The sequence below is a fragment of the Pelmatolapia mariae genome, unplaced genomic scaffold (genome assembly GCF_036321145.2).
Source record: "Pelmatolapia mariae isolate MD_Pm_ZW unplaced genomic scaffold, Pm_UMD_F_2 NODE_ptg000324l+_length_53231_cov_1, whole genome shotgun sequence".
Lineage (NCBI taxonomy): Eukaryota > Metazoa > Chordata > Actinopteri > Cichliformes > Cichlidae > Pelmatolapia > Pelmatolapia mariae.
In genome coordinates this window covers 19,928-37,596 of record NW_027052013.1, presented here as the reverse complement: position 1 = coordinate 37,596, position 17,669 = coordinate 19,928, and the positions used below count along the sequence as shown (strand labels likewise).

Here is a 17,669-nt window from a genome sequence, read left to right as displayed (position 1 = left end):
GAGCTATGACACTGACATCAGCGTGCTACAATCAGAAAGTTTGACCATTTTGCATTTATAGTTTGCAAAGCAAAGTTTGCAAGCATTTAATGCTTGAACAAATTCAAGTATTAGCAAAATTTGATGGTCATCCGATAAATTAGTTGGTCACTGTAAATTATTTGTCTCTTTAGTCAAAGACATAAATCTGAATCTCCTAATGCCAATAGAGAACATCAGAGGCAAGCAAAGTCATTAGGATGCATGCATGAATAGAAAGATACAAATGGCTGTTTATCACCACAGTCAAGCTTTACATGCATCCAACCATCCAAAAAGTCCTGAGATATTGCTGTCTGTAACATAGAGGTGGACAACCTAAACAGCCCTAAATATATGGAGGTAGCATGTGATAAACTAGGTGTAGTAACAGAACAATGTTTGGTTACTTTATTTGGCTGTTGTACTTTTACAATATGGATATGCATGCTTACTTCAATGACTGTATCCATATAAAAAACAAAACTATCCAAGTGGGTGTTTGGTGCTCTTGGAGTGCCTCTGTGATGCTAACCTAGACATGAATATAAATAAACGGCAGCAAAAAAACACACCTAGGGATTTTTCATTGCCTCTAGCCATACACTATGTGCATTCACAGAAACAACCCAATTAATGAAACACCTGCTTCCAATTTCCTTGGATTTCCACACTAATCATGCAATCAAGAGACTGAATAGAAACACCCTAGATGCAACAATAGGAAACCATAAGGCATCACTGTGCTGTTCGACATCCTAGCTGTGCACATTGGACTGATAACAGAGAAGTGGGTATCTTAGTAGAAACAAATGCTTTATATAATAAAAAACCTGGTAACAACAAGGGATTCTTTTCACTCTGTAAACTAACTCATTAAATATTTTAAAATATTGTGAAATTTTGTTTGTAGTCTTTTGGGCTACAACTCAGCTCTGCTTTCTCTAGCACTGTTTCAGGCCTAAATGGTTGCATCACTCACACTCTCCTTATAATTGCTCCTCCAGAGTTCACTGTGTGTGTGACATGCCGTCCATGCTTCACCACAACCCTTGTAAGAGTCTCAAAACCATTTAGCGCTGCAGTGCTACTTCATCTAACGACACCATAGGGACACCTGGTGGTACAGAGCAACCTTGAGGTGACAATATTTAACATGGCAATGTTTGTTTCCCACCCTCCCTCATTTCTTCGTCACCTGCTGGGATCACACTCCATTGGGTATTTGCTGTCCAACCATCCGGAGTCTCAATGTATGTCTTGTGGTGGTGTACACACTCACACTTGGCATTTTGAGCAAGATTTCTAGAAACAAAAGACATTAAAAGGATCTTCCTGGAAATTACTGTGATTGCTTTGGAGTACACATTTGGAGTACACATGGAGTACTGCGCTTTGAAAGGATTCCTAGTGGTTTTAATAATACAAGGTAGGGAGGTAATACATAGGTGTGATTATGTATACAGTGGTGTTCTGATGAACGAGTCACAACTGCTTACTGATTCCAAACCACTAGTTTATTTAACTATAATCTACAAAATGAATAAATAATAGTATGACAAAGTGAAGGAATAAGCATAAATAGATGTGTTTAGATTTAATCCACTGGCAGTCTGAGATAATGCTACCACATATACTTTATATGTTCATTACATGTGAAAATGTCATGCATATTATATACAAAGATGTCATAACTAGTCCTTAGGTATGTTAAATTATCAATATTCATCACTATCAATAAAAAATTAAATGTCATTAACCGTACTATATTCCCGTTTGTTGACTGTGTCCTTAGGTGTGATGACCTCTATCCAGTCCTCCACTGAGGGCACCCACTATGGACGGACCTCACCACAGGAACCAGAGCTAACCTCTGCAGGGGTGGCACCAGCAGTACTGTCCCCTCCTAGCCTGAAGGAGGTGCAGCAAGCTGTGCAGGAAGCCTCAGAGCAGGTGGAGGGTCGTAGGACAGAGGAAGTGCTGAAACAGCTGCTGGAGAAGGTGGTGGAGGTCGCACTGGGACGAGCGGATGGAGGGAGTGATGCAAAAGTGGATCCGGGCACAGTCCAGAAAGCAGCTGAGGAAGAAGCTGACTTTGAGGCAGAAGTGCTGGAGCAGAAAGTGGAGGATGAAAATATGGGCATCAGTAAAGAAGATGCTGGTGTTGAAGAGAAGCAGGATGAAGCAAGGGTGGATGCATCTGAAGATGTATCTGATAGACGAGTTGTCATGGAAAAGCATGAAACGGTGGCTGGATCTGTGGAGAAAACCGCAGCAGGTGTAGAAACTGGAGTCAGAGAAGCAGACACTGTGAGGGTTACTGATGAGACTCTAGGAACTGAATTCAGTGATGAAGTTGTAGAGGGAGTTGGAGCCACTTTAGACGAGACAGGAGAGGATTCAGCTGTAATGGAGAAAATTCAGGAGGACAACAAAGATCAGGCTGTGCTGTCAGAAGAAAAAGGCGCAACACTAACAGAAATACAGGAGACAAAGGAAACTCTGGATGTTGAGGAGGTGGCAGTACACAGAGAGCCTGAACTCAATCTTGGAGAGGCTGATGTGGAACAGATAGGAGATAAGGAAGAAACTCGGCTAGACAAAACAGCAGGTGAGACAATAGCGCTGCTTTTGGACAATTATCAGAGAGAAGCCACACAAACTGCAGTCAGAGAGCCAATACTTGAGGAGGAAGATGTAAACATAGCTAAAGAGCCAGATGGACCAGAAGAAAAACAAGAACAAGGTCATTTAGTGGAGGAAGGAGCTTCAGTAGAGGTAGAATTAGGAGGTACAACTGTGGGGGAAGCAAAAGTAGATGACAGAGATGGAGAGAGTGTGATCAAGGGGAAATCAGTGGTGCTGGTGAATAAAAGAGACGGCCAAAAAGAAGCAGAAGAGGAGCAGCTTGCTTCGGAGACTTCAATTGACAGTACAAAAAAGGATCAAGGTGAGGTGGAGTTGCAAAAATGTAGAAAATGCACAGGAACTGAAGTGTAACCTACACTAAGAAATAAGGTTTCAGTCTATAATCTTTCATCTTTTAGACAGAGTAAGTTTTATCTGTCATATTAACTTTAATCTTAGTTCATCTGTCTCTGTTAAATATCTGAAATGTAGAATATCTAGAACCAGCTCATAATTTGGGTCACAAAAACTTAAAACTGCAATGGTCTTTAAAACTGCATTTGCATAAGACTCAGCAGATTTGGTTGAGCATTGCATTGTGTGCATCATAGCATACTTAAAGACCTTAAATTAGGACTATAACAGCTTTTAATGCAACAAAAAAGGCTGGTTACTATGTCTGAAAAACCCTATAATGTAAATAAGAATATTTAACACTGGCTAGTCCTGTTCTGTTTGCTCAGAAAAATCTGACATTTCTACTCTGAGTACATGACCCACCAGGGTCTTTTAGCTAAGGCACATCTGTACTTTATTCTACATTCCACTGCTCCACTTGACAAAACCTTAGTCTAGGCCTCTACTCTTCATTTTCATGTGTGTGTCACAAACCTCACTTCTAGATGTGGTGGGGATCTCTGGCCCAGAACCTGATGATGGTGCTGAAACCACCATATTGCAGAGCCCTGAGAACCAGGCTTCCACTGTGGATTTATTCCTCATTGATGTGGAGACTGAAGAAAGAAACCTAGATGATGAGAAATTTAACAGCAATGAGATCATCACCCCGACCAATGACCTTTTCTCGTATGACCCAGCTGATGCCCATCCTACACTGGATAATTTTATGAATGATGATCTAGCCGAACACCCCAGGACTGAAGGAGAGGCACTGGGGGAGACCAATGAGCTAGTTAAAGATCCAGGTAAAAGCTAAACTTACAGTATAGATAACTATGTATTTTACATAGCCCAAAGACATGCATGGTAGATTGATTGGTGATTGCAATGTGGTCTTTGCGTTTGCCCTGGGACTGACCTCTCTAGGCTTTGTTGCACCTTTTTGTCTGTGTGTGTGTTTTTACAGCAGTCTCGCAATAGCAGCTGTAACCTTTCCCTCCAAAAGTCATATATTAGATTTGCTGTAGTTCTCAAACACTTTTAGAAACACATCCTAGGCTATAAATAGTTTGAGAAATATTCAACAGGAGATATTTTTTTTTCCCACATTAAAAACTTGGGCAGAATAAAGAAGAAGAAAACAGATCATTATCATGATTCTGCCAGCAAAATATGCAGATGGCCAGCTTGATGTTTTTCCATTTCACTGAGCAATTGTGCAGGCTAACTATACCCTAACTGGTGGGGGAAGACCAGAAAGTTTGGACCATCCTGTCACACAGGCTACAACATGCTGTTTTCTGCCTCTTGTATTTGCTTCATATTTTTTGTAGGAGCCAGTGCCATTAGACACATGCCAGTTTGGGCTGGCACAATTTTACTGGCAGATTGTTTAAAATGACGTAGCGGTAGCAAAAAACTGAAGGTCTTTTCTTCTATGAAAAACCATCATGTGTAATTAGACTGCACATATTCATATAAGAGCTTCCTGTTTGTACATTTGCTGGACACTTTGACATACTTGTGGCTGCCCATCAGCCACAAGTATGTCAAACTTTTTATTAAATCTAATGATTCCACCTGCTCTGCCCTGCAATTTATCTCTCTCTGCCTTATTGTATCTGTTTAGAATCAACTGAATTAGGCTTGGAACCATGGAAAATCGGAGCTGCTACTGCTGCAGTTTTCCTGGTTTTGCAGACTGCTGTCATCATTATCTATATTGTCAAACGTCGTCACAAAAACAAGTAAGTTGCACCAGCTTCTGTGCACTTGATCTACAGGAACATTGATTCAAAACAGTTCTTTTATAGCCCCTGAGTTCCTAAAATTACAGCTCTAATCTTTGCTTGTTAGCAAAAATGCTTTGCTTGTTAACCTCTAGCCAGCAGTATTCCTTTAAAGCCTGCCTTCCATTATTATGCTTTGATTAGGTTAGACTACACATCAAACAGCCTCATTTTAAAGCACATTTCTTTTACAACACAAATTTGTACAATACCATTGCATGAATATCTGTCTGACTCTGTATTTGTAAAGCAGACTCCCCCCCTTTTTTAATTACTTTTGTGAACATGAATGCAACTAATATTTGTTGCATTTGCACTAGTGTCAGCCACCTTCCACTTCTTCTTCTCTGATATCCGAAACAAACCATTTGATTGCTACCTGTAACAACAAAAGTGCTACAATCACAGATGGGACTCGGAGCAGAACTGGCACATGATTGCTTTAGATGTTGCCTGAGCTCAGGTTAACATTTCAACACTGATACATGATGAAATCAGGCCGCTGTATCCAGTGTTGGGTCAGAATTTCCTCCTCTGTTCACAAAAGAGAATGGTCTTGCTTCAGTTATATACTTGGCTACTTTTTTATTTCTCTACATGACTCATTGCAACGTGCAGTTAATTTGTAAAAGGTCAAGAGTAAGCAAGAAGAGCAATAATAGTGATAAAGGGATATTGTTTATGTGTTTGTGTGCGTGCAGCAGCCTGCCCCGACAGCGTGCATGTGAGGAAGAGTGTGTTGAACCAGAGGCAACTACAGGAGATGACTACAGTGATGATACACTGCCTGTGGGCAATGGTGACCCTCAACAGTATGTTCTCACCAGTGTTTCTTGCAGTGTTATAGATGCGTACAGCACACATGAGAGGATCTGCAAAAATAAAGGAAAGGGACAACATTAAGAGTCATAAAATGCTGCCAGAATTGTGTCATTTTGCAATCTAACACAACCTAACACACAATCTTCCACAGGTGTTTATTTGACTTGAGATCTGCTGACTGCAAAGTCACATTCAAAACATTTAATATACAGTGTTCACATTCTTCTTTAAGCCTGGCCTTTTTCTCTCTCTTCCCAACCTTTTTATTTTTTCTTACACTGCTCAAAAGAAAATTAAGGTAATGCTTCATTTTCACAGTATAACACAGAGCCAGTTAAACTTCAGGGACATCAATCTGTCTTGTTAGAAATCATAAACCATTGTGAATCCAATTCACCCGCTTTGGTGCAAATGAAAATGACAACAGGCGTACTGCAGAGGCAATAACAAGACTCCTTAAAAACAGAATGGTTTTCTTATCCCTCCCTCCTCCCTTTTTCCTAGTTTTTCTATTTGTTAGTGTCCTTGTTACTGCTAGTAACATGAGACAGTACCTGCAGTCAATTCAGGACACATCCATGCTTTCCACCATAAGAAGGTTTACTGTGTCTCCCTGTACAGTCTCAGAACTGAGAAAGAGATACTGACCATTACACAAGAACAGCTTTGCAGGGCTTCGACCCAGTAGCATGACTGATATCTGCTCTTTTGCATGACAGGAGCACTGCGAGAGCCCTACAAAATGATCTCCAGTCGGCTACTGACCAGACTCCATGGGCATGGCATGCATTAAGTGATCCCTTAAATTTCTGAGCTGTGCATTTATACAAAGTGACATCTCTTAAATTATTTTAGGACTGACAAGCAAGCAGAAGGTGCAAACAACCTTCACAGATGTTGAAAATGGAATCTTAACTTTAAAAATAATCTAATGCAACAAAGCTTAAATTTTATTGGCAGCCTTCGCTAGGCTTCATCACAGATTACAAGATACAAGATTTCACTGAGCTCAAAGAGTAAGTCTTTCTTTCCTCAGCTACACTTACTCTGACAGTTTTTCAGTCTCTTTGCCACTTACACTAGTAGTCAGACTTTTCCATTGTGACCTGCCTAAATATCATGTACTGACCTGCAAACTTGTGGCTCATAGGAGCCACCAGTTGTGTGCTTCTCAGCTGATTCCCTCTTGGCGCTTTTATAGTGTAATAGCCCCGGGATTCTGCTCAAAATGTCACATGAGAATGTGAGTCCCGTGAACCAAGAGCATTACTGGCTAATACCACTGCTTTTGCTAATCAGACTGGCGGGCTTGGATCAGTAATTAAGCTACAGTTGTGTGCTTGCAGTGAGAGACCATGTGAAAAATATGCATGTGGTGACAATCAACTGTAAACAAAAAATACTAAAAAATCAGAGATTTAGAGATTGAGAGTCTGTGTATAACATCACAGATGACTGTTTGTGTGTTGCTTCAGCGAGTGAATGTGTATAAGACACAAGTAGAAATGTGATGCCTGCCTTGCACAGACAATAACAAAGCAACACTGAATTATTAAACAGTCGACACAGTAATTTTGAAATGTGTCCTTGTTAAGAGTCTTTGCAACAGCAGTGACAATCCAGTTGTCATCAGAAGAACCGAAATTCCTGTTAATAGAAAACAAAATTCACTTTTTAAATACTTTTTTGTTTTTTAAACTCTTCTTTAGCAATAAATGTTTCCCCCAAAAAAGTATTTCAAGAGTCAAGGTGGCTGTAAACAACTGTAACTGAACAAAAGATGCTGGGATTTACAAACTCTTTGGTGTTGCATTGAACTTGGCGTCCATGAGGTTTCACTTGGAAGGACGGCATCTGTCTTTGATGCACAATTCAGTGGGTGCTTAGCTGAACTCATAGCTGCAGAAAAAAAGATCTTACTTTATTATCCTTGGAACTTCAAGCAAACAGCTTGACAAAAAAAACCCAAAAAACTCCACAGTGCTCTAAGATTATTTTTCAGTGAGCTTTAAACTGTAACCCAAATCCAGCTCCCACCTCCATCACCTTTAGCCTAGCTGTTTCGGCCTAACAGGCCCCACTCTCTTATTAAGTCTTCCCACCCATATTGAATGTTTGCTTACCACACTTAAATGCATGATGCACATCACCTTGAAAGTCAGAGACAAGAGGACAGAAATGTCTTAATATCCATTTGACAATAACCAACGTAAACCTCACCCGAGCCCAACACAAAACCCAAAGCAGCTGTGTGAACATTAGACTCATTAGGCATTCTGGGTAACGTGCAAATATTCAGCACCCAGGCAACATAATGGAAGTGCTCTTAGGACAGCCGCATTGTTGCCCTTGAGGGGTAGTCTACTAGGACATATTAAAAATTTCAGCCAGGACGGTATCCCCTGCAGTTATTCAATAATGTCAAGTGATCTGTTTGTATCTAGGTGTGTCATTAGCTCCCAGGTATCTCATTTCAACACAGTTCGTAAGCTTCTCCATCTGGTGTGGAAATCATTAAATAAACAGACCTTCCAGTGAGAATATTAGCATTCGCTTAGAGCGGCATACTTAACAGCAGTTTGACAACCATTACGAACAAGCCATTTGAAAGTGTGTTTCAATTTCATCGCTTGAAAGGTGCCTGTCTTTGTTTTTGCGTGAAGCAAAATAGATTTTCTCATTTGTGTGAAATTTATCCCATTTTCCTGCTAGCACTAACCTAATATTATTCCATTGTACAACAATGTGAGTTGTTCCTGTTATCAGACGGCTGTATATTTTCTCCTTTTTTCCTGTTTCAACTGGTCTAATCACTGCCAACTGCTCTTTTGTCCTTTCCACCAGGATGGCTGCAGTTGACCCAGCTAATATGGCTTCAACCCTGGCCAAAATAAATGACCAGCAAGGAGATGAGCATGCAATAGCTATGTCAGACCTCCCGCCCAGCTCTACAGATGAGTGGGCCAATATTGGACCAGGACCAAATTCCTCACAAGACCTCAGGACTTCCTTTCTCTAGGGGGTCCAACTGTTTCCTCATTCATGCTACATCTAAATTAAGCTCAGTGAGCACACAGCCAGTGAATTACCTAAAAATTTCACACCCTAACCAAACCCAGTAGTGACTGTCTCACAGTCCCAACTGTATTAACTACTGTATAATCATCTTACACATAGTGCATATGACTTTATTTGTGTTTTTGCATGTGTAAATTTGAAGAAAAAAAAAAAGCCTAACAATTTTGGATTTTGGCATATATGACTGTGTGACTGAGTGAACAGAGAAACGTGTGTTTGAAAATACTGTGTACATGTGCAAGTGTGCAAATGTGATAAACCTTTTATGTATCTACTGCTGTCTAGTGGTTTGATGTCTATAAACACTTTAGGCTGCACTGGAATTGTTGAGCAACGGTTTTCAAAGTGGCCACATCGCTCATGCTGTACAAAGCTGCTGAACTGCCACGAGCAACCATCCCATTTTATCAGCAAGTCTGAAGTCTGAGAATGCTGGCTGCAACATGAAGTGCCTCATCTGAAAAGTCTTTAAAATGTAAAACAATTTTTTAAAAATGGATTTGATTTTTATTTTTGCATAAGTCTTGACTTGTGTATCATAAGTTTTGCTTTGAGTAGAACAAAATTAAGTGTCGAAAGAAGCAACTAGATCCATAAATTGTCTGACAAAGGCTCAATTATTGTATTTTTGTCTCTACACACCTTATTTATTCATTTGCATTGTGAAGCTCTGTCCAATCCAGTTTTGCTATTTCTATCTGTAGTCACATCATCAGTAATCACTGACTCCAGTGCCGGGTTCCACTGGCAACCACACACCACAACCCTGCCCCTATCATATTTTTCTCTTCCCGTCATTCTTCTGCAAGTTTATCATCTGACCTTTTTTTCTCAGAACTGTGCAGGCTCTTTTAGAGGATTTCTAAAAAACACTCATCTGACCTTCATGTTCTTGAGTGTAACCGGCGGTTTGCACCTTGTTGTAAACCCTCTGTGTTTCATGTTTGTAGACGTTAACAATGATATCACTAATATTTTGAGAGTGTTCTCATCTTGGTTCGATTTTTTAAAGTTGTTTTTCTTAACAGTTGAAATAATTCTGTCATCATCCACTTTAGGCATGGTCTTTCAGGCCTCTTGGGTTAGCTGTGTTGGCAAATGCAGAAATCCTTTTTAGAATGCACCAGATTGTTGATTTGGCCACTCCTAAAGTTTTTGCTGTCTCTCTGTTAGATTTATTTAGATTTTTTTCAGCCTAATAAGTACCTCCCTGTCTACAGAGAAAAGTGACAAAAATACAAACTTAGGACTTTGAATCAACTGCAGATATTATGTTTGCTTCATTTATCATGAAATAACAAGGGACCAGGCCTCGTGTCACCATGAAACCGCTTGTCAGTCAATAGTCCAATTATTTTTAAGCCTTTGAAAACGAGGGACTGTGCATAAAATTGGCTGCATCTCCTAAAGTGCTAGTGTAAAAATACTGTAAAACTGCTGGAATTAAAGCTGACAGTCTGTACTTCAATCACGTCTTGATTGCTTAATTTAAAAATCGTCTTTTGGAGTCTACAGAAACAAAATGAAAACAAACAAAAACAAAATTATGGAACTAACTTCTACTTACGTTCATGATTTACATAAATGTTGAACTTGGCTAAAACCCCAGAAATTTTCTCTTGTAAGACTTCAGCACTTCCACAGTCTGGCGTCATTTGGTCCATGATCACAAGGTTCATGAATGAGTTTTTGAAAAAACTCAAGTGTACACATGTGTATGGTGTGTGTGTGTGTGTGTGTGTGTGTGTGTGTGTGTGTGTGTGTGTGTGTGTGTGTGTGTGTGTGTGTTTCTCCTTGCACAAGCTCCACAAAGGCCTGCTCATGTGCTCAATAGCTATTTAAGACAGAGAAGTGCAACGGGCTGATTCTTGGGGTGGACTTCAGTTCTGCAAACAGAGGAGCAGCATGTACAGTCAGAGGTAGGGGAACAAATGATACTGATTCCTTTTTCACCAAATGAACTGTAGAATCCAAAAAGTCATACAACTCGGCGGTATGACTGACTGCTTTAGCGCCTTTACAAATTAAAAGTGTATATTGGACTAATGCGCTACATCTTTGCAGATGAAGTGAAGTTTTGTCTCATATGATGTTACAGAGCAGATTTCCACAGAACCCAGCAGGTGATGCACCGACTCGTTAAGTCGTGCATTCAAATATTTTTAATATGCTCAAACATGTGGAGCTATTCCCCCTTTTATATTGGTAGCATTTCTTAGGTGCTGTTTTGTTGTTAGATAATTGCTCCTGCAAATTATTAGCCACTCCTTCATTCATTTCTAATCAACAAACTTCAAAAGGCACAAAAGGCAAGCAAATCTAACTGCAAAAAAAGGAAGAAAAAAGAAAAAAGGTTCAAGCAAATCATTGCCTGCTGTCTATTGTTGAAAGCATTTCTGAACTTGTAAGAGTTGAAAGCTAATGGCTTTGTGAATTATAAATAATGACTTGTGCTGCCTGCAGGGATGTGTAAGAACTGAAGTTTTGGAATAATGTTAAGACAATTGGCTTTAACAAGAGAACACATACTGAGTAAGTTGTTCTGGAGCTTATTTTCAGTGGATGTGGCGTGTATGTGGGGATGTTTTTTTTTTTAATCTTCATCTTGCCAAATGTGTTCTGGGACGGTCACTGGTCCTTCACAACCGTGAACAAGACAAGTCCTTTAAAAAAGAAGGAGGGCTGTATAACAGCAATTCTCAACATGTAAAAGATTTCCACACACTTTGTTCTAACTACTACTCAACTACTCTAATTACTGCATGGCCCTAAAAAACTCCTTACTTCACATCATTCTCTACTTTATCAGCTTGTGGAGTGTGGGTTTGGTGGGGACCTTGTGTGCCACGCTCACCTTGGCCCAGTTCCCGAGGGAGTGTGTCACTCCTGAGGGGCTGCAGAGCGGCCAGTGCTGCCCATCCCCTACAGGGGTAGCAGGAGACGAGTGTGGCTCCAGCACAGGAAGAGGCCAGTGTGTGACCATTGAGGCTGACAGTCGGCGCCATGGACCTCAGTACCCTTATGCCGGGCGCGATGACAGAGAGAGGTGGCCGCTGAGATTCTTCAATCGCACTTGCCGGTGTAATGGGAATTTCACTGGCTACAACTGTGGGCGATGCAGACACGGGCTAACTGGACCAAACTGTGATCAGAGGATCACTGTGGGTAAGAGAGCAGATGCTTTTTTACGACCTAAAAATTCACGACGACTTAAAATTTCTATCTTCTACCGTGTCCTTCAAGATTTCACAGGTCTACATCAGCCTGGGGAATGAAGGCAGCATTTATTGCTAGGAGCAGGAAAAAAGTGTTAATTTTTAATAGCACTTTCTTTTTTCTACTCTTCCTTCGTTTCCCCCACACTTTAACAACACTTCATTCTCTCTCTTCTTTGCTCCCTGTCTTCCTCCACCCCATTAACTTCTCCCCAGTAAGGAGAAACATCATGCAGATGAGCACAGCTGAGAAGCAGGCGTTTGTAAATGCTCTGGATCAAGCTAAGAGGACTGTCCACCCTGACCTCGTCATCTGTACAAGACGGTATATTGGAAAAATAACATGATAATCAAGCTGAATACAATTAGATGATTTTAAAGGGTTGATTTTTACCTTGTGATTCTCTGGTCAACAGTGATTCTCTGTAAAACACAGCATGTTTTGCCCAAGGACCTGCACGCTCAGACTCAGCTGAGTCTGGCAGTTGAAAGAAATATATGTGCAGTATCTGTGGCTGAGCCACATGCTGTGTTTTTGAAATTATTTTTAAAATCAGAGAATTTCTCATGGCAGCTTTCTTTAAAAGCTGTAGAAAGTTGAGCAAATTATCACTTTTGGCATGAGTAAAAGGAATTACAGTCTTCTGAATCTGTGAATAACCTCCTTCTAAATCAGCTGAGGACTGCAATCGGTTAATTTTTGAAGCCATTCTTGACTGCAGCTCAAAGAAAATCTCTTAACCTCTGGATCAGACAATTAAAACAATTAAAATTCTCCTTGTTATTAATGGTCATGCTCAAGAATAAAATATGTATTAATATCTATATATCCATTAGTGAGTTATTCACCAGTACCATCCCCAAGTTCTGAAGCAGTGTGTGAATGGATCAGTGAAAACAAAAATTGTGAAAAACACTTTGTAGAGCTACTAAGATTACAAAGCTTTATGCAACAGCAGAGCATTTAACATATGCATAGTTCATCTAAGGCCACACATTCTCTTACTTCAAATCAATCAGGGTGAGTTTGGAGGATTCAGGCAGGGCAATGTGGAGGAAAAAATACAACGTGACATTCATCCTTTATCTTTAGGTACCAGGAGTTGTTTGGGCCTGATGGCAACACCCCACAGTTTGAGAACATCACCATTTATAATTACTTTGTTTGGAGTCACTACTACTCTGTCAGTAAGACATACCTGGGGCCAGGCCAGACCAGCTTTGGAGGTGTAGACTTCTCCCACGAGGGCCCAGGTTTTGTCACCTGGCATCGTTTTCATCTGCTGCAACTGGAGAGAGACATGCAGGTGAGCAGAGAGAAGGCAGGGAGAAAGAGGGGTGGTAGTGGAAAAGAGGAGAGACAGCAAGCTTCTGGGCTGATAAAGAAATGGATGAGGAGGTTAGGATAGGAGGAGTGGTGATGGAAAAAAAAAAAGATCTGACACTGAGTGAAAAGCTAGCCTGAAGGAGAATGGGTTAATGCATGGAGGAAATAAAAAAAGCAAAACAAAAGCAGGAATATATAGGAAGGGGACAAAAAAAAGGGAGCATAAAGGACAAAAAGAAAAAGGACCAACCTGCATATTTTTCTAATAAACAATTCAAGAAAGCAGTTCGTTTACAGACAGTCCTTCCCTGAACACCTGCCTCCTTCCCCTGTTCGATCTTCACAGGACATGCTGGGCAACCCCACCTTTGCCCTGCCCTACTGGAACTTCGCCACTGGAGGCAGCGAATGCGACATCTGCACAGATGACCTGCTGGGAGCCAGGAGCACATTTGATATGAGCTCCATCAGCCCCAACTCTGTGTTCTCACAGTGGAGGGTCATCTGCGAGAGTGTGGATGACTACGACACTCTGGGCACCATCTGCAACAGTAAAGACAGTCACGGAAACACACACTATACCTCGCCGTGCAGCCGAGCGCTGCTGATATACAGCATCGTCTCAGCTGCATCAGAAAAGAGGGCAAAGAGCTCATAAAGAGAGCATGTAGAACATAGGCTGCTATAAATAATAGCTCACAGCTGTTGTGCTAAATTCGATATTGCTCGCTATTACTTCAGTTTGTTTGAAACTGCTCTAGTTGTTAAACATCGCCTTCTCTGTTGCCGTGTGTAACTGAAGTACTACACACTGCATCTCTAAATACTGCGGTTTGAAAGATTTTTTTGTTTTTATTCAATCAGCCTAGTTTTTCAGTGTTAATTCCTGATTGGTCACAAGATTTAACCTAGAATAAGGGAATTCTTATTCAGTAATAAGATAACGCTGCGTAACCTAGACTTTAGGTGATCAGATTTGCAGGGATTGGCTCTCATTCCGTACTGGCACCAGATTACAAGCCTAATTCACTACCTTTCTTTCAGTGTTCAAATGCACCTAATTTATAAAGGATTTGGTTTTCATCTGGAATAGGCAAGTAATTGGGAATGTCAATCATCTTTCCCCGTGGAGCCTCAACAACAAACTTATAAAAAGAGGTCATAAGAAAAAAAAAAGTGTTTGGTAACAGGTTGAACACGTGAGTGGCCAACATGTGAGTGATCTATCTTGTTATTCCCCCCAGAGAGTCATGACAGGCCTGGTATTTCCTGCGTCAACAAGCAACATCTCCTTAAATGGGTTAAGGGGGTTGCCTCATTTGTGCATGTGCTTGTTGAAGACAGGAATCTAACAGTCTACTGGTTCCTTTGATCTGAGGGAATAATCTTCAAACAGACAGACAACTCGGTTATGTAGCCTTCTGTTTATGTGCTTGTGTGTAGGAGAGAAAGCCTGAAAAAAGAGAAAGAGATCATGCATGCAAGAGAGACAAAAAAAGAAAAAAAACTTCTGTTCAGTCACAAAGCTCCCACTCACTACTGTTGACTTTTATTGAATAATTAAAAAAGAAAACTGCCATCCTGTCATGTTTAAGGCTGATCAAACTAGTAGAGTCTCCCACACAGAGTTAGAAGGTGGTTAAATAATACATTTTCAATCAAGTCATATCTGTAGGGACCTCTGGCTTGTGCCTGATCTTAGGTCTTAGTGTGCCAGTAATCAGAAGTTATCTTTATTATTTTAAACTAATTATATTTCACTCAACCTAGTTTTATTGAGTCCTTTCTTCATCTCCAAGGCACAGAGAGCAGTCCCATCAGGAGGAACCCAGCAGGCAACGTGGCGCGGCCCATGGTGCAGAGGCTGCCGGAGCCCAAAGATGTGCTGGACTGTCTGGAGATCAACACCTTTGATACCCCTCCTTACTACTCCACCTCCTCCGAGAGCTTCAGGAACACCATCGAAGGTGAGCCAAAGCGGTAGTTGAGATTTAGCATCCTCCCATCAAACCAATCCAAGGAAATATTCAGTTTCACTTGGGCTCAGCTCAGAAAATAAAGCTGCTGAATACTGTGTGAGTGTATAGATGAAACACAAAGCCAGAAAAACACTCACTCAATCCTCCACCCACATGCACATATGGTTAGCTCCAACACAACATTTGTTGTTCCTAATTTTGGTAAATCAGAGCCTTCATTAAACGCTTTCCTTTTTTTTCTCCTTTTTTGTTCCATAATTTCAAGGCTACAGCGCCCCCCAGGGGATGTACGACCCAGTGATCCGCAGTCTTCACAATCTGGCCCACCTCTTCCTCAACGGGACGGGTGGACAGACTCACCTGTCGCCCAATGATCCCATCTTTGTCTTGCTTCACACCTTTACCGATGCAGTCTTTGACGAGTGGCTCCGCAGGCATCAACCGGGTACACCTTTGCGAATGTTCAAACAACAAAATTCACTTTGGAGAATGAATAGATGGATTGACATATTCTTCACTCTCTCAGGTGACACTGTTTACCCCGATGAGAACGCTCCCATTGGACACAACCGCAGGTTCAACATGGTTCCTTTCTGGCCGCCTGTCACCAATGCTGAGATGTTTGTGCCTGCCCCAGAAAACCTGGGATACTCATATGAGGTCCAGTGGCCGGGTGAGAAGCAGAGAACGTGTAAGCATGTGCAGATCCACAAAATCCAGGAATTGCTCATAACCGTCCGCTCTTTTCCTTCATAGCTCGTACCTTCACCCTCTCTGAGATCATCAGCGTAGCCGTTATTGCTGCAGTGCTGGTTGTGGTGGTGGTTGGTATCGTCATAGCCTGCGCCATGCGTTCCCACTCTTACAACTCTGCCGAGGCCCTGGAGCCGCTGTTGGCAGAAACTTACCGACGCTACTCAGAGGAAGACCGCAGGCTGGACAAATCACAGTCCGTTGTCTAACATTTTCGATTATCTTGAGAGGACCCAACATTTACATACATAAATTTGTCTTGTTTTCCTTTTTTTAATTATTCCTCCATTTCTTCTAATAAAGGTGAACTGGTTTTGAACCCAGGCATAATTGTTTGTCTGCATTTATGAATTGAAAGGCGGAGAGGGTCTGGCGGATCTTTTGTTGAGCACATCCAGCAGATTTTCAGACTGCAGCCAAGATTATAATAACTGCAAGAGCTGATATCCAGTGCTCAGATAAGTACACAGCAAGCATAGGAGCAGCTACTGGGACTGAACCCTCCAAAACTACATGTCAGAGCTACACTATTTAGTGACTCCACCTCGCTGCCCATTTTCAGCTGACAAATATATGTTTATCCGTGCAGATGAAATAATCTCTTTCTATAGGATCATGCTCTTATTCCTTTTCATTTTTTTTAAACTTTTAACTCACTCTGTTTTTGTGTGAACAAGCAGTATTTTATGAAATCACCACTGCAGGCCTTTTTGCCGCAGGCATAAATTTGCTTGTCTCAAGCCTCAGGCCAACTGGCAAATCACACCACTTAGACGTAATGTTACTTCTCAAATCAAGCCCATGCAAATTTCCATGTGTTCAAAACAGCAGATGTACCGCCCTCAAGTGGATCTAAAGGATTACTGCGAAAGGAGGAAATCGGTTTTTTTCTTCATTTACACTCGTATCCTAAATTTTTTTTAAAACTGCATGTAGGGAATATCAAAGACATAACTTAATATGACTTTAAGCGCACCGTGGAATTTTAAATCTTCATGACACCATAAAACTGCTAGACTGTCCACACCTATAAGCTATAAAAAAAGCAGCGTTCGAGTACCCTCGAGTTGTAAGACTAGTTTGCCCTTTTGGCACAGATTTATTACTTTTATTTTTTTTTTTATAACTGTGGCTTTTTTGTGTGTGTGATAGTTTTACATACATAATATCGTTTGCCTTGAATAAATAAATAATCCTGTCCTGTCTGTCACAAAATGCGGCCACCTGTCACTGCATGCCTAATTACCACGAAGGCGCACAGTATGCACAATTTATGAGCCTACGTTGCAGCTTTGGAGGCTTACAGCAAGTCTTCAAGCTCGTACCTACAGCAAGGGCGTCATGGAGGTGGAGGGTGGAGATGCTGTCTGATCTTTTTGATGTGAAGCTGCATTTTCAGCAGAAACTCCCCACCCCAAAACAAACACTTACTTAACCACAGTGTCCCCAAATTTGAGGATTTTTAAGCCGAGGGTGATCAACGGACATTTAAAACGGACATGTTTTTTTTTTATTCAGAGTATCTAAAAGAATTTCAGCAATAAGCTTTTGTGGACCGTGAGAAATTCAGTGGTTTATTGAATAAGCGTTAAAAAGATTTCTGTAAAAACTACACAGTAGACTACGGAACTTTCATCACTTGAAATTTACTTTATTTCTG

At 41.0% G+C, this 17,669-nt stretch overlaps 1 protein-coding gene across 1 annotated transcript; it reads left to right on the top strand.

The window, feature by feature from the left end:
* The first annotated feature begins 10,554 nt into the window (after positions 1–10,554).
* On the top strand, positions 10,555–16,328 carry LOC134622992 (5,6-dihydroxyindole-2-carboxylic acid oxidase-like). The gene is made up of 9 exons (XM_063468244.1): positions 10,555–10,654; positions 11,545–11,900; positions 12,167–12,275; positions 13,044–13,257; positions 13,624–13,828; positions 15,077–15,244; positions 15,522–15,701; positions 15,783–15,929; positions 16,013–16,328. Exons 1-9 carry the CDS (start codon positions 10,641–10,643, stop codon positions 16,216–16,218), a joined length of 1,599 nt encoding a protein of 532 aa, XP_063324314.1. The 5' UTR covers positions 10,555–10,640; the 3' UTR covers positions 16,219–16,328.
* Positions 16,329–17,669: the final 1,341 nt, after the last annotated feature.

What these genes read in the sequence shown, in the direction of transcription:
- LOC134622992 (XM_063468244.1), top strand. An exon ending in CTTCAGGAACACCATCGAAG is followed by an intron (nt 15,245 to 15,521) that starts GTGAGCCAAAGC and finishes CATAATTTCAAG; the next exon opens with GCTACAGCGCCCCCCAGGGG. An exon ending in GCTCCGCAGGCATCAACCGG is followed by an intron (nt 15,702 to 15,782) that starts GTACACCTTTGC and finishes TCACTCTCTCAG; the next exon opens with GTGACACTGTTTACCCCGAT.